This window comes from Pithys albifrons, chromosome 16 (assembly GCF_047495875.1).
Source record: "Pithys albifrons albifrons isolate INPA30051 chromosome 16, PitAlb_v1, whole genome shotgun sequence".
Classification (NCBI taxonomy): Eukaryota; Metazoa; Chordata; class Aves; order Passeriformes; family Thamnophilidae; genus Pithys; species Pithys albifrons.
This window is the reverse complement of record NC_092473.1, coordinates 14,139,222-14,156,705: the sequence shown is the minus strand read 5'-3', so window position 1 is coordinate 14,156,705 and position 17,484 is coordinate 14,139,222. Positions and strand designations below refer to the sequence as shown.

Genomic DNA, 17,484 nt, shown 5'->3' with positions numbered 1-17,484 from the left:
AGACAGTCAATACACAAAAAAGCATCTGGAATTTCTTCTTATACCACCTTTTGCAGAGGAAACTTTTATATTTTATACTGATAAAGAGCTAAGCTTAGAAGGGCCAACCAGACTTTCTGAAAGTAAATCTCTACAAACCTCAGTGAGTAAATCACTGCTCATGTTTTAGAATTCTTAAAATATTCAAACCTCTCTAATTTTTCTTAGATTCCCTGGAAGCTTTGAGGGGAAATGGGTTTTTAAAATTTATTTTTAGGATCAGGTTTATCCATTTTAGACCAAGGAAAAATATGTGACTCAGTCCAATGGTCAGAGCTCATGACAAGGTAGAACCAGAACAGAAGGATCTCCCTGACAGAAGGGTGTAATTTTTTGGTTTTACTAATTCAACCTTTCAGGAAACCCTTTTCCAACCAGACAACCATTCTAATTATGAAGTTAGGTAGAAAATAGCCACAGAAGAAACATTCACTTGAGCAGCCTTAATTCATCACACAGCAGTCTAAGAGAACTTCAAGAGTCAAAGAGATCTTTATTCAAGCTGCACTCCGTGCAGTCACGATTTCAAATACCAAAGTGTTACTGCTTACAAATCAATAATTTCAATTCAAAGCTACTGCTAAAACTGTGGTGCTGTACCAAGCCACATTTTTCACTCCACTTTTCCACTTGAGCTACCTCAGGTGCCATTCAAGTAGGGAAATTACACCCACAAGTTGGTACATTCACAAAACATCCCAGTACTAATGAAGCCTCCAACACCCCCAACTCAGACAAGCAAAAACACCCCTGGCAGCTTGGCTGGAGAACCTGAAGTAGTTTCCAGGCCACTGTTTCTCTTCCCTTGCCACCTTTCCAGTTGTGCTGCAATATTAGTTCCATCAGGCTGTCCCCCCTGCAGCTGCAGGACCCACCTGCCCCTGGCTGTGCCACCTCTGCCCACCCCACCCCTCCTCCCCAGCAGGATTTGCTGCTCAGGCTCCTGGAAAGGCTGTTCCCCCCCTCTGCCTTTTTGCAACACTGCAAATGGCAATCCCAGGTGGCTCCTGCTAATTGCCCACGTGCATTGGGAGTCTAATTCTTCCCATTGTTAATATCCCCATCTTTAGCCACAAAGGCACTTCACATGCTAATCAGGGCCCAGCTGATCCCAGGCTAATACTTGGTGTGCTCAGGGGGCCGGATCTGCTGGGGGTATTAATGACAGCAGAGCAAGATGAGCTTGGAAAATAGTTCCCAAAAGATATTGTATCACTTCTGGTTCAACCCTGTAACAAAGGATGTGCTTGTGAATTTGGAGCTTGGCCGCTTCTCTCTCTTGCTGAGAGGGCAACCACTTCACAGACAAGGGGAGACTGAAGGGATTATTCTTTTACACTGTTAGATTGTAATTTAACAATTGTTAATTTTTATCTATTTTTCCATATAAAAGTTTTGGTGTTTATGGGATGCTTGAAACACCAAATCAAAATTCAAGTGAGCATTTCTATGGATGGAAATCTTCTACGAATTGAATAGTCCAGGACAGGATTCAGTCCTGCAAATGCAAAACAGCTTCAGAAATTTCTGCTTTCCCCACAATTTGCCATCCCTTCAGCCTAATCTGGTGCACCTGAAAACACTTGAGGCAGCACAATAAAAAAAATCAGCATGGTAATGTCTGGGTGAGAATGTCTTGAGCTGACATTGATCCCACAGAGCAGATTTATGGTCAGAACAGACACCACACTCTTCTTGAATCTCCTGAAATACAGAAGCCTCATAAAACTTCCAGTCTGTTGGGACATCAGAACATGAAATGTCCCACATAAAACCCACACTGCAAGGATGTTTCGTTGTGGATTTTGCCTGTGAGACAGTTCCACATCTCCCCCTGGTTAACAGCATGTTCCAAGGCACTTCCAAGATGCTGAGAAGCAACAGTGGGAACAGCCCTTTCCATCCCAAAGGCAGGAATCAGCAGAGCTCCCACAGCCTGCAGCACTGCCTGGTGTGAGTTTTCATTTCAAGAGCAATTTTCTCAATGGTGAAATAGTAATTCAAGGGAAGTTACCTGTGCTATCTTCTTAGGAGCTGGAAAAGCATCTCTGAGATGGGAACACACAGCACTTTAGAAGAGAACCAAACAAAATATACAGGTTTCTGTTAAGTTTTTGGTTTGGGGTTACGTTTTATTTTTGTTTGTTTTTTGAGGATGTGAACAAGAAGTTCCTTCTTCAATGGGTTTCAAATTGTCACTCAAGTAGAAAAGTCAAGAGCTGTGAGTTTTCCACGTTTTTTTCTACTGAACTACCAGTTCAAGCCTCCATCATAAGATATTCATCTCATGTCTGAGTATTCTTCAGTTTTAATTCATGATGCTGATGAAAGACAAAGGATCCTGCAGCTGTATAAAGGTTTAAACAGCTCAGAAAGCAGCAGACACATCCAGCTGTTTAAGAAGCACTGGGAGATTGCTACAAATCTGGGATAAAAAAATTCCATTTGTGTACCCAGAATGTTCAGCCAGAGTAAAACATTGACCTAAATGAGAGTCATTCAAGTCATACAGATGTGAGGGGCAACCACAGCAAAAGTGAATTTTACCACCCAAACCTGTTCTAGATGTAATACCACAGAATGTATTTAATTATTAGGGCTCAAAATCACATGTAAGTCCTTCACATACAAGTTATGGGCATCATTTCAAGGCCATACCTGTGCAGGTTTCAGAGTATTGCCCTGCATATTTTTGCTGTAACACTGATACACTTTTCTTACACAAAGGTTGAAGCAGGTGTTGGCACAAAACCCATCCCAGGTGAAACATTCCACCTCCCCAGTGACATCCGTGGACCCCTGGAGGTAGGAGAGAAAGCCACAAACACCCCCAGCCTTCCTTTTAAAACAGCTTTGCAAAGAGCATTTTATACATAAAAGGCAGCTGGTTATGTTTTAACAGAGTTGTGTACACAGAAGTGCTCAACAGATGTGCAGAGATGGGTTATCAACATCGTCTTCATTTTCAGAACCAATAACACTGGACATGATGATTATTCTCTGAGCCATTTACCCACCTCTGAAGATAAACTGGATTCACTAATCCCTGCTGTGGGACTGAGAGAAACTTGATGTCAAAAGAATGGAGCATTAGAAAAAGAGAGAAATGGGCATGTCCAGCTAATTGCAGCATTTCAGTCTGCAAATGGGGCTCCTCACTGATCTGAAACTGCAAACAGACCAGTCAACGTGAGGGAAGGGAAGGCAGAAAGACTCTGAAGCAGATTTATATTTAGCAGCAGGTTAGACAGAGAGAAAAGGCTCAAGGACAATGGTAGGTCTTTTCTTCCTTCAGCTAAACCCTCAGTGCATTTTTGTGAAAGAAAGCAAGTTGTCTGCTTTTAACTGTAGCCCAAAACTGCATTATGTCTCCTGAGTGCTTTGATTTTTTTCCCCCTCTTTCTAAATCTCAGCACACAGGCAGCTCCAGGGCTCAGGAGGAGAAATTCTTAAAAGCAGGACTGCAGAAGTGAGGAGATCAGTCACTCCCTGTCCCCGTGCTCAGGGAGCTCCCCTGCCCAGGCAGCCTTGGATGAGATTTCATGCAACCAGAAATGTCCTTTTTAAACAGCCTGAAAAATTTAAAATCCTGTAAGAGCAGGCAGAGCTTTCCTTGAGACTGGAAACAGAGCAATGTGCTTCAATTCTTCACAAAGGTCACGTTAACCTTCAAAATTCTACCAAACTTCTTCACCCCCTACACAGTTCTATTATTTTCAGTAATTTGTAACATTTTTTATAAAACACAAAACAAAATCCCCAATGTGAACATGATGCAAAGAATCTTTGCCCAGTCACTTTTTCCTGGGCTGCTTGAAGTTTCCCAAGTCCACGTTTTTCCAGCTGCCTCCCCTGTCCCACTACTGCAAATTCAGAGGTCCCTCCTTCAGAATTACCATTTTAGACACATTTTCAGCTTACTCTGTGCCTCTCAGTCCAGCTGTTCCATATAAATATCCCCATACTTTGGATTTAATATGACTTACTGTATTAGAAACAGGACATCACCAAGTTTTAGCAGGAATTTCAGTGTATTTTGACAAATGCAAATGTGCTGAAAGTGTGATGTGTTTTCACAAAACAGTACTTGGGTTTAAAGTTGGGGAAAAGTTTTCCAACAGTTTCCTACTTCCAATGTCTACACAGGCACATCTCCAGCCCTGTACCATCAGCAACCTTGCACCATCATCCATTGTCTCCAACCTTCACCATTAAACTGTTACTGTGCATTCAACAGTATAGAAAATTGCCAGATAATCTTCATGAAGTTAATTTTAACTCTGTTTCCCCACCCAAAAAATTAGAAAAGTTGTTATTTTCCACCAGCTTCACCCAAATACTCCCCAGCCTAAGTAGATAGACCCACATTTCAGGGTTCTTTGCTGCAGAGTACTGAACTCTAAACATTAAACCTTTGAGATGCATTTCAAACCTGCTGTTTGACACACACTGGAGAACAAACCACTTTGCAGAGTCCATATGAAATTGAAGAAATCCTGTTTAGAGCAGGAAGACATCACTGAGCTGCTTCAGTTTGCCAAAACCAGATTTGCCAACAGAGTGCTGTGGTTAAGGATGCACCAGCTACAGGATTTCCCTTCAAAGCCCTGCACAGGATCCCTGGGGAAGGCTGAGTTGAGGTAACAGCAGTGAATTCTCTTGTCAAAAAAAAAAAGATTGTGTTTTGTAGCTGTTACACACTTGATCATCACCAGCGCCTGATGGTGACAGAGACGATCCTTCTACAGCAAGGAAAAGGTACTGCAAAACAAACTGATTCTGTTCTCCTTACAGAAACCCACTCAGGGTAAAAACATTTAGGGAAAACCATCACAGAATTTTGCACATCCAAGTGACTGAGAATGTGGCCTTGGAAAGGATTTCTGGCACTTACCTATGGTGCAGTTTGTGGTTATTTTTCTCCGCTTGGGGTTGTGTCGTAGCAACTCCAACTCTCGCTTGGTCGGTTCCCATGTTGAATATTTCTCTCCAATGCCTGAGCAGACGAAAAGAAAGTTTCAGGGAGCTGTTTAGTAAAAGGATTAAAAGCTCTGCTCAAGTCAAAAGTTTCAAAGTGCTGTCCATTAGGTCAGATTCAATCTATGTACAACTACAGGACACTCACTGCTTTTTTACTCCTCACCCAAAAAATATGGTTTGGAAAGGTATCACCCATTTTCCAACAAGTATGAACTAAAAGAAGAAAAAGCCCCACTTCTTTACTTATAAAGAAGAGTTAGGTCAATAAACTTCCCATTATTGGATTATAATCCTCCTTCCAGTTAAAAAGAAATTCCAGCACAAGAACAAACTTGCAATTACTCAAAACTACATTTTTCTTTGTGCTCAGAGGAGGTGAAATGACAGAATCACTGTATGATTTTAGAAGATAGAGGACAACCAAGAAATCTCATCACCAAACTTTGACAAGTTATTAAATAAATCAAACCTGACCCAACTTAATGGACAGATACAGGCTTTATCTTTATAGAATTTAGAAATTCAGTATACTGAACAATGTGTTAGGATACACCATTACAAAGTATGATCTCTCCTTACACCATGAATGAAGGATTGGCCATTTGCCACTTTTAATTCTTGAGATCCACTTTACTGACACATCTGACATTACCTAAAAATGCAATTAGTAGTAGGTTTAACCACCACCCTCCCTTCACCAACCAGCCCAAACTCTCCAAATATTAAACTCCCCTCTCATGAGCTGCAGCTAAAAATCTGTCATTATCCTCTTTAAACACCAACACTGTAATTGTGCAGAGGAAAGTGCAGGAGAAATGAGTCAGGTTAAGTAGCACAGAGAAGAGATTTGAAACAAGCACAGAGTTGTGTTCAGTGCAAACCTGAGACAAGCAAACCCAGCAGTGAAGACTCACGTGCTGCCCAGCCAAGTGTTGCCACAGCATTTTGTGTAGCACAGAAATCACTATGCAAGGTCAATTAGTGTGAGTCACAAAGGCATCTTGGCATTGAAAATAAAGAATAATAAGATGCCAAGCAATCCATTCTAAAAGTGAGGATTAAAGTCAATTAAGAGTTATTTTGCACAGACTGCACGGAGCAGCAGCAGTGCTGTGCTGCAGAAAATAAATTATAAATCATACATATGAAAAGAAGGAGAGTAGAAAAATATAGCTGGAGGCTTACACATTCTGCATAATATACATTAAATTTTAATAGCTCTTTGATCTTCATTTTCAGAAATTGTTATGCTTGTCAGAAGCTCCCCTCCCAAAAATGTTCAATTCATAGTTACTACTGACCCTGCAGGTTGTAGTAAGAGAAGGATTTGGATTCTCAAGGACTAGAGAATTGTTATTTACACAAACAGACCCATCTCTCACTTTATTTGATTCAACAATAGATTATTCAAGGAGCATAAGGGAGAACACCAGAACCACACAGTCCCTTTGCTTTATCCAAGCATCAGGGAAAAGAGAAAAGGCAGGGAATGACTGAGAGTGAAGAGGTAACAGAGCTGCAAATGCTCTGAACACACTGTGGGTTTGCAGAGGCAACACAGGGAGACCTTTGGAGAGGCACAAATGGACAGTCCACATAGGACAGAACATTCCAACAGGTCTGGGATCAGATTCCTTCAGCAACAGTATTTATAATGCTCCCTGAGGAATTCAGATGAATTGGTTTGACAAAACAAAAGCTCAGAGTAACTCCCAACACCTTGTTGGTCCCAGCAGTGGCACTGGGCAAACCCCTGGGCTTGGGCCCACTGGAGTTAAAGCACAGCCAAGCACAGTCAGGGTCAGCTGGGTGAACTCTCATCATAAAATTAAAGAATACCCCTTGGATACATTTAAATCCTGGTTTAAATCAGATATAACAAAATTCATACCTGGAAACACATGTGTGCTCAACTTCAGGCATGCAACGTGTCAATGAGACTATTTATATATATTTTTATATATGTATCTATAATTATATCACTTAAATGCTTATAGAGGATGGGACCAAAGCATTTCACAAGAGCAACTCTAAGTAAGGTTAAATATGACAGACTGGATTACTTGGAAAGATTTTGGGTGAATCAAATAATATTCAATTAAAAAGAAATGAAAACAAACAGAAAACCATGAACAGATAATGGCACAAACAGAGCAAACCAGAGAGAAATGTTCTTGCAGAAACCTTTCATTAGAAAAAGCACAAGTTAAGTCAGACATAGAAATTAAAAGTGTTTTCTTCCAGCTATACAACTGAACAGGAATATTGAGGTTTTATTGCTTTGAAAATTTGGGAAAAAGGCAGAACCATTTGTTAGGAATGGGTTTATGTTTAAAAATTAAAAGCAACCAAAACACAAAGAAGGGAAAAGGTTTAGTAGAAGGTTTAGTAACACTCACAAGCATGCCAAAAACTCCAATATAAACCACCTTAAACAAAGATTTGCAAACCATGCACAGGGCACCATTTACAAGTAAAGAAAAGCAGCGTTAGAGAAGTGAAAATTAGTAATTTTTAGAATGATGCCAGAGATTCAAGCCAGCATGTGAAATCTCCATCCAAGACATTACTTTATTAGGTGAAATATTCAAACTGGCATTTCTCAGAGACTTCATCAGGACACAGAGTTGAGGGAAGGAAAAGGCAATGAAGGCTCTGGTTTATGAGTCACAATTTTGCAAGTAATCATCGTTTACTTTGTTAAACTTCAGCAAATTCAGCTTTTCCCCTCCCAAAAATCCAAACAATAGTTAGAATGAAGGGCTCTGTGTGTTCTCACCTCCCTTGTTACTACAGAACGTTCAATACCAGAGGAAGAATTATGGTCCAGTTACAACTTGTTCAGAGTTACATCAAATAACCCTGAACTACAAGTGGACACAGGAGTGTGAAATGAATCTCACTGTTATTTGGGGGTTTCTTAAAGTTTTCTTTTCTCCAGGCATCGTGTTGCTATGTGAGCATCTGTTAAGTATAAACCAGCACCCTTCAAGCACTGGGCACAGAAATTTGAAAACGTAGTGCATTTACACTTCAGGTTTTAAGCCAATCTCAGTTTGTGCAGACTGAACTCACTTCTGAAGTTCTTTAAGTTGGCAACAAGTTCTGAGGTCAATTAACTCTGTGGTAGAAACATAAACCCAAGATCAGAGTCTGTACTAATCTTGACATTCAGTTGGGAGGAAGAGGAGTTTCCCTCTCTCTTTTATATCTTTCAGATAACATAGGGGAGGGAGGGGATGGATAGAAGCAACAGAGAAGGATGGAAACAAGACATAATTCTCCATTAGTTCTCCCATGTACCTCCCTTTCTCATTCCTTAGATAAATTTGTGAGGAAACACACATGGTTTCACAGTGAAAAGCCATAAAACAGAACTTATGCTATGACTTTAAAGAAAAAATGCCCTTACTGCATACTCTGGTAATTTAAAGTGGTTTTGTCTGTTCCTTCATTTTATACCTTCATTGGTCACCACAGTTTTGTTCTGCAGGGACAGAAGGTGTTTTGTGCATATTTTTATTTATTTATATATATAACATGCCATTCATTGGTCATTTAATCAGTATAGAGGTTTCCTGCCTGGCAGTTCCTCTTGGTGATTCTTTGACCTTCTCTGCAGTCCAAGATGACCAGATGAACAATCCTGTAGCTCTAATTACCCAGGAATTTAAGCCACTGCAGGACAAACTGGCTGCATCTCAGTCCAGAAGGCACAAACATATTAATTGCCAAAGACAACATAACTGAAAATCAAACTTTAAATTTGTATATTTAAAAGCAAGAACTAGGGGGGGTTTCATCTCCTACAGCAAGGTGAAGGTGGGTTATGTTGTTGCAGTTTTAATTTTCTGCCCCAAACGACAGATTGAAGGAGTTTCCAGAAGAGATGCTGGGCCTACATGAAAGGTTTAGAAACACATTTCCATTCTGTCTTGCTTAGAGAACTGTTGCCTTGTGCTGAAGCATTTTAAGGTGTATTTCCTTGGTGTTGGACTCAGTGACAATCTCCTCATTGTCCCTTCCTCTGGCTCAGCTCCCTCAGAACAGGGAATAAAGCAGGAAGCAGCCTGGGATGTGCAGCAGGAGCAGGTGAAGGCAGCTCCCTTTGGATCAGAAAAGCTCCTGTTAATACCATGTTAGCTGCTATTTTTAAATTGGAAACGAGGTTAAGAATGGTTTGAAGTCACCTCAGCCCAGACTAAGGCTGTCACATTGCAACAGGATGCCAGGGATTCCATAGGAGACATTCCTAGACAGAAGTCATCTGTCTTCAAAGACAGACTTTCCCACTTTAAGAAAACATCCCCCCAGAGGCCACTGGAAATGGAAGATGACAAGAACTGATGCTCACAAACTACTCGGTGTAGAATAAATGACACTCCCTTTCCAAACAAACAAACAAAACGAAAAAAAGGAGAAGAGGTTTGGTTTGCAGTAGTTCTAGCAAGGAAAGGGCATATGAAATCAACTCTGCTGCAATTATTCAATCACTGGAACATATCCAAACAAGAGGAAAACGATTTGCACGATAAAACTGGCATTTTTAACTGTGATTCATGTCTCAAATGGCAGGATAATCAGCAAAGGGACGCTTGTTAGTGAGAGCGTCGCCAGCCCACGCCTCTTACCTGTCATTGTACACTGGTAGTGAGAAACCACTGTTGGGGTGAAGGCTAAAAAAGAAAAAATTAGGGAAAGCAAACTGAATAAAACAAATGTGTGTACATATATTTGTGTGTAAATACTTCTACATAGACACTGTGTGTGTACCATGAAAGCACAGGGGTGTAAGGAAGCTGGCACGTTCTAGTGAAAAAAAATTTAAAAAAAAATCACACACAGGGGTGGCATTTCATGTGAGGGGAACAGATTTATTGCCTGTATCACACAAAGAAGGCTAAAGGAGCAGACTGTTAAATCTTCTACCTAATACAGATCTGACTCTTGATATTATGCAAGTTTTGCGGGATTAATTTTAGGGTTTTTTATTTTTTTTTTTTTCAATTAAAAATAAAACTATTTTTGCTACAATTAGGTGTGGTGCACATTTTAACCCACAGTCTGACTCTTGGAAAGCAAGATCTAACACCTCTCTCCCACAGCCTGCACTGCTATCTCTCTCTTTCTTCCCCTTACTGGTTTTTGCCACTGACAAATGGGAGGGACAGGTATGATTAAAAACAGAAACAAGAAAGTCAGGCAGGAAAACCAAACCTTGTAATTTCCAAGCTTTTCGTTGTTCTTCTTTGGCAATTTGTTCCATGTCTTTGTCGTATATGTAATCTTGACACATAAAGCAGTAAATACCCCCATACAAAAGGTCTATGGCTGCAAAAGAGAAGGGAGGGCGGGGAGGGGGAGAGAGAGGTGAGTTCACAAACCAGAAGGCATTTTAAAGCAGGTTTCCAAGTCAGGCACTTCTCCTTCTAAGCAGTCCACAAACAGAGACAAATCTGTACCTTAGAATCTCAAAGTGGGGAGGGAAAAAAAAAAGGAGGAAAAAAAGAAATTTTCCCAGTTTTCATATGAGTTATTCAAGTTGCTTCTGGCATAGCAAGAAAACTGTGCAGGACAACAAAGCATCAGCTGCCTCTGAGTTGTGTCTAATTCACAGTTTACCTTTCAAAGGGGTGAGTAACCAAGAGGCATCAGGACAGGGACTGACCACAACTGCTAATGGAAGATCTGATATGCAGGTCTGAACTGTCTTTCCCTAAAACTTCAGTAGTTTCTCTTCAAAGTGCATTAAAATTACCAGAAAGCACCTATTTAAAATGCAAATGAAGGCTCAAACACCAGACAGCACTGAAAACTCGAAGACATTGTCCAGGGGAATGGTTTTCCAGCAGTTCATTCCACAGGTTACTTTTGTCTCAGTTTCTTGTTTCACTCACCCTTCTCTCATGGAAAGTCACAAAAGCAGAATTTTCATTATTTTGTGTAAAGTCCCAACACCAGAATTTTCACCCAGATGCCCAGAGGAGTTGATGTCCTTTAGCAGAATATCCCAAAAGGAGACACCACTGAGCTGTGGTGGAGATTGGTAATAAAACACTGTGCAACTGGGGGGTGATTTATCACAACCTACACAGCATTAGAGTTCCACAACATTTACTCCTTTATCCATTGCATTACCAGTTTTGCAGTTTTCTACAAAAAATGGTCGAAATTCCAAAGTATTGGTCCTAAAGCACAAACTCAAATATTGTTCTCCCTATGTTTTTTATAAGCTGCTACAAACAGCTCCCTCCCATCCCAATAACAGAGCAGGGCTGGCAGAACGGGCAACAAATCCTCTGTGAGCACTGATGGTTTCAATCAAACACACAGGCACAGCTCTGTTCTGAGGATTCCTTCTATTTTCCTCCTGGATTTACAGCCATGAGCGATGATGTAGAGATGCCAAGATCAAAACCAACAATAAACCACCTTCCCCAAACCACTTGTTCAGAGCAGGAGGAATTTCTGGTGCAAAGAATCACCAAGTTTAACAGAAATGTGGTGGAGTAAAAGCCCTAATTTGCCAGTGCCTGATTAAGGGCTCTTGAGGAAATATCCTCTCTCCAGCACACTTATGGGAACAATACAGTTGTATTTATGCCAACACTTGGAATGTCTTTTTAATGACTGCAGAGGGGGTTGGACAAATTACCTCAAGCCACACAGGCCTGGCCACAGCACGAGGGAAGGGTGGGAGTTTCTCAGGAGAGCCAGAAAGTGGCTGCTCAGGAAAAGAGTCCACTAGGAAAGTTTGCAAGTTAATTGTTTCAGATCAGTATAACTTGAATTTTCCAATTCAAATACACTTTAATTTTTTTTATTCTGGTCATCTTGAGGTGAAGAATAGAAAAAACTATTGAAGGGACTGTCTTGCTGACAGAGATTCTTCCAAGGTGAGCAATTCCTTTGCACTAAATGAAGTTACACCACACCAAAAGGACAAAACCCACACAAAACTTTGTCCCTCAAAGGACAGGGGGATCTCATTGTTAGGTTAAAAATATTTGGGTTTTTTTTTTAATTAAATTGCCACAAAGCTCTACCCCAAACTGAAACACGTGGCCAGAAAATTCTGTCAAAACCACCACGACAGTAAAGTGTGAGAACACACAAGTAACAAATTTCACCACTGATGCTGGAATTTGGGATCACAAAACAAACAAAAAGGCCTCAAACTCATAAGAAGTTTGGGAACTACCAATCTAAAAACAATGCCCAGATGTTTGAGACTAATCCACTGCCAACTCCACCATGATGCCCCACATTCCTCACAATGGATGTCTCTTTTAGGAGGCTCCTCCAAAACAGCTGCTACTCCTGCTTTCCAGGACCTGCTTTTCCTACCTGGAACAACCACCCTTCTCTCAGGAAGATACAGGGGGGATGAAACCCATAACTTCAGTTTTAGCTTAATACAGAATCGATTACACTGGAAAAATAGAATACACATTCAGTGGGAATGACCTTTCTTCCTGCATAGGGAAGAACAAAAATAAATTTAAAAGAATCACGGTGTCATTTTATTAAATTTGATCAATCTAGACTCCTGTTTCAGGAATTCAAAATACCTGCCGGAGGATCACAGGCAACTGATTGAAGAATGGAAAGACCTCCTGGAATGTCACATTTTTCTGTGCTTTTATACCTTCTACAACAGGCTGCCCTTCCTTTAAACTCCATTCTCATCATACCCCTTAACATAAAAAATTCCAAGCAGCTGCAACACAAGGAGGAATGAAAATAGATTTTGTTTTTCATTGAAAAGTTGAGCTCTCAGCCTGGAGAAACAGGGAGGCATCACAGGAGATCATGAGGCAATGAGAGCAACTTCACCCAGTGGTGCAAGTGACAGTAAGTTTTGAAAGAAAACAGCTCAGGGGTGAAAATTTAAATCTGGCAGCAAAAGGTCTTTAAACTTTCCATCTGGGAGCCAAGTGTTTTATTTAAGCCCAACTGGTTTATTTTGCCAATTATATCCACTGATGTCCTTGTGAAAATGTTGAGAGACCAGAGATGATGGGAACATAACACATCCAGGTCAAAAACTTGCATGTTCAGGTGAACAGAACTGACTTTGATCAGTTGAAAATGGGATAATTCACCATAATGAATGACAGCATTCCATCAGAGAGGAGGTATTTGTGAATCATGGTTTGGTATCACCTCCCTGGGAACACTGGCTGCACTCACTCAGGTAGAACAAACATCCAGCAGCAGCTCAGAATTCAGGTCAGTTTTTACCTGTATCGGAATTAATTCCACCGTGAATTTCTGTGACAATCTTGGCATATCATCAACCTCAAATCAACACCCTCGTGTTCTATGCAAGTCACCCATATTTTGTACAACTTCTGGAACAAAGGAGCCTAATTTGGTAGTTCTTTTAGACTACTGTAAGCCAACATCCCAAGATAATTCCTGCTCCCTGATTTCTCACCTTGAGTGTTAATCATTAAACCCATTCCAGGTAATTGGCTCAAGTTCCCAAGAAGTGATTTGCTAAACCAGCCAACTCTCCACTGGTTCTTGTATCTGGTTCTTGTATCAGACCTATTAGCACAAAACAGGCATCCCACTGCCTTCCTCAGCCTTCCTGGCACCTGGAATCTGCACCACAGGTCAGGATTCCCTAACGGATAAGGAGGGAGGAAAAGGGGTGGGAGAGGGGCTAATCCTGCTAAATGGTGATCCAGGCACTGAGAATTGCAGGTATTTACTGTCAGGGAAAAAAGAACAAATAAAAATAAACCCCAATCTTCCTTCTGTTGCCAAAAAGGCAGCCTCACATATATTTTAATATACATTAAAATTGATAGCTATAACTAAACATTCTTCCCTCTCATGTTCAGTATTTAAGATAAAGGGTATTTTCTCCTAATACTCAAGATAAAACCATTCTATTCTGTAACTGCTTGACCAGAGTGTTTTCATGGGTTGTGCTATGGAGTCTCCAAGATGCCCATTGGTCCCATATGGATCCAGAATTTTAATATTTAAACTTGATTTGCCTGCAATCCCAACATGGCAAGCACCCAACACTGCCCTGCAAAGCACCAGGAGCCAAAGGGGCAGTCCCTGTGCTGGCACTTTCCTCTGAGGTGGTTCAGGGTATCACCTACAGCTCTGTGTGAATGTAAGCCAGGAAAGGTGGGATGAAGGGGAAACATCCAATATCCCTATGGAATCTGGATATAAAAGTGCTTCTAATTGTTAATTTAGGGGAAGCACAGCATGTCAAACCATTTCATGTTAATTTGTTATGTGCAGATCACTAACTCAGGCCCTTGAACCTCACTCAGACATACCTGTATCACACACACACACACCACCTACATATGTGTTCATGTATCCACAATGCTACAGAGAGGCTGCAGCATTCCCACACCTGAGCTGCTCCATTATAAAATGTATTTTACCTTCTGTCAATCTTCTCCCTGCCCTTCTCTGACCCTACAACCCTCCACAGTTCCCTGTTTGCAGCAAACCTTTGAGAACTGAAAGGAATGGGCTCTCCTTTCAAGCATCTCTTCTTGATCCTGCAAAATATAATTCAGGTTTAAAGGAGAGAAGTTGTTAAACTGGGGGGCAGAATCCCCAAACCACAACCACCAAGTTTTGAACTGCTCCACTTGACATGGTACAAACTGTTTATACTCATCTGGGCACAGAGTGGCTGGAGAGCAGCCAGGCAGAAAGGGACCTTGGAGTACTAATTGACAGGAAGCTCAACAGGAGCCAACAGTGTGCCCAGGTGGCCAAGAAGGCCAATGAGATCCTGTCCTGTATCAAAAATAGCGTGGCCAGCAGGCCCAGGGAAGTGACCCTTCCCCTGGACTCTGCCTTGGGGAGGCCACACCTCGAGTGTTGTGTTCAGTTCTGGGCCCCTCAGTTCAGAAAGGATATTGAGGGGCTGGAGCGAGTCCAGAGAAGAGCAACAAGGCTGGAGAAGGGTCTGGAGCACAAGTGCTGTGGGGAGAGGCTGAGGGAGCTGGGGGTGTTCAGCCTGGAGAAGAGGAGGCTCAGAGGTGACCTCAGCACTGTCTGGAACTGCCTGAAGGGAAGTTCTGGCCAGGTGGGGGTTGGTCTCTTCTCCAGGTACTCAGCAATAGGACAAGGGGGCACGATGGGCTCAAGCTCTGCCAGGGAAAATTGAAGTTGGAGAGCAGAAAAAAATTCTTTGCAGAGAGAGTGCTCAGGCATTGGAATGGGCTGCCCAGAGAGGGGGTGGATTCCCCATCCCTGGAGGTTTTTAACCTGAGCTTGGCTGTGGCACTGAGTGCCATGATCTGGTAAATGGACTGGAGTTGGACCAAGGGTTGGACTCGATCTTGGAGGTCTTTTCCAACCCAATCCATTCTATGATTCTATGATCTGCATATCCTGATTTGATTACCAGGAGAGATTTATCTCAGGAACACTCAGAACTGTCAATAAAAGCAGCAGCAAGACCCAGAACTGCACACAAACCTGCAGATGGTTCTGAGGGAAGTGGATACATCCAGAGCTGGCAATGCACAGATAAATATTCAGGTTGGCTTTCTGAGGGCTAAGAACATTCCAGGGGTACAAGAGAACCCTTCAGGAGTAACTTCTGATGGTAGAAGGAGGTTTTGAGGGAGGGCTGGCAGGAGTTCCTCACCAGAGCAGCTCCAGCAGAAGACAATTTCAGTGCTGCCTCCTTATGGCTTCATTCTGGCTCAAGGCTGGAGCCAAGGCATGGAATTCCACACTGGAATGTACCTCATGTATGCAAAGGAGAATTTCCCTAAAATACTCTGCACAACATCCCAGAACAGCAGGTATTGTTAATGGCCATAAGGAATACTGAGGGTCAAACAAGGACCTTGTGACTGACCTGCAGGTCCAAAATGCCTTCCTTCTTTTTCTCCTCTTCCCATCATAGTATCAGTTGGGTTGGAAGAGACCTCTGAGATCATCAAGTCCAACCCTTAATCATTGATCCTCAGCTGAAAAGGATATTGTCTTGTTGAAATACAACACCTGCTACCAAACTTCACTTCATTTTTGTTGCTGTTGTCGATGAGGTTACTCATTTCTCAGGACTACCCAGCCCTCCTCAGTGTAAGTGACACCTCTGAACTTTGTGACCATCAGGAAATTTCACACACAGACATAACTCCTTCTCCTCAATTACTGGAAAACAGCAGTAAACCAGGAGTGGTTCTGCTAGTAAAGTCAGTGTGTCCTACACATTCTGTTTTCAGTTAAATCATCATCAATCTCCCTTTATCCAGCCTCTTATGCACCACAATTCTTACACCAATCCCTGTCCTTCTTCCTTAAGTAATAATTTTCAAGGGGGCAAAATGTCAAATTTTTCACCAAATTCAGACAAATTAGTTCCAGTGTATTTCCTTTTATCTAAGAAAATCAGTTGTGTTATCAAAACCCACATTCACCAGACACAATCCACCTCTGACAGAACCACAGAACTCTGTTTGCTGTTTTCCAGCCACCTTCATCTTCTCAACACACTTTTCCTCACACCATCACCACCAAGCAAAGCATTAGACCAAAACAAGAGGCTGGTAAAATGCCCAGGTGACCTTTTTTACCCCTTTTCTGAGCCTGGATGTGAACAGCAAAAACAAACAATACACTGTGCTGGGAACAGCTTTAATTGCCCCTTCCACACAGAGTGCAATGAAAGTCTTTGCTGTTTACAAAAGAACTGGCAGAATCAACACTCCAGCCAACACCTTCCAACTCCAATGAAAATGAAACAACTTTTCCTGTCATTCCTTTACAGAGATGTTCTGTTCCTACATAGTACACCTCAGCAGACAGATATGCACTAACAGCAGTAACCAGCTTTTTTTTCCTTTGAAACCAACTCTTCTGTCACATTTCCTCTGAATCACATGAAAAAAATCAGTTATTTGTTTTCTAGAGGAAGCAGAAGCTTTTTGAATTGTACCAGAAAATCCTCAACCTAATCTGTGAGCATTATTATTGGGCTCACCCACCCAGTTCCTCTCACCACAAATGTATTTATTGGACTGAATTTTACATCAGAGCATCCACTTAGAGAAAACAGTTCCTCAACAGAAGATCTGTCATCTAATAAATAATGAATGTACTCCAACAGGACTAATCCTGAAATGGAATGGCACTTCAGATGTCTGTTTCTTGGTTAGTCTTTAAACCACTGAACCTCAGTCCTGCTGATTCACTTCCCTCTATCCCTTAACTCCAGAACGGGGCCTTGGAGCAGCCCAAGATCCAACAAAACCTGCACAGGGGCAGTTTCAGAGACACAATTCCTGTGTTTAAATTGTGTCTCTAACAGAGGGAAGCACAGCCTGGCCATGCACGAGCTGCCTCCTCACCATGGAGTTTAAATAGCTCCACACAGAGCTTTGATAACATAATTAACTAATCAACTCAGAATGGTTATCTGAACCAGACTTTCCTAAGCCTTATACCAGCCATTTTTTCTTG

The 17,484-nt window shown here is 41.6% G+C and overlaps 1 protein-coding gene across 2 annotated transcripts in view; it reads right to left on the bottom strand.

The window, feature by feature from the left end:
- USP22 (ubiquitin specific peptidase 22) overlaps positions 1-17,484 on the bottom strand; it is a 97,364-nt gene that overhangs the window by 40,723 nt on the left and 39,157 nt on the right. The window contains exons 3-5 of one of the 2 annotated variants that reach the window (XM_071571646.1): positions 10,237-10,350; positions 9,651-9,695; positions 4,934-5,035 (exon numbers count right to left, since the gene is read on the bottom strand). In XM_071571646.1, coding sequence (XP_071427747.1) covers positions 4,934-5,035; positions 9,651-9,695; positions 10,237-10,350 — 261 coding nt within the window. The remainder of the gene's footprint in view (positions 1-4,933; positions 5,036-9,650; positions 9,696-10,236; positions 10,351-17,484) is intronic. The other variant, XM_071571647.1, reaches the window with a different exon arrangement.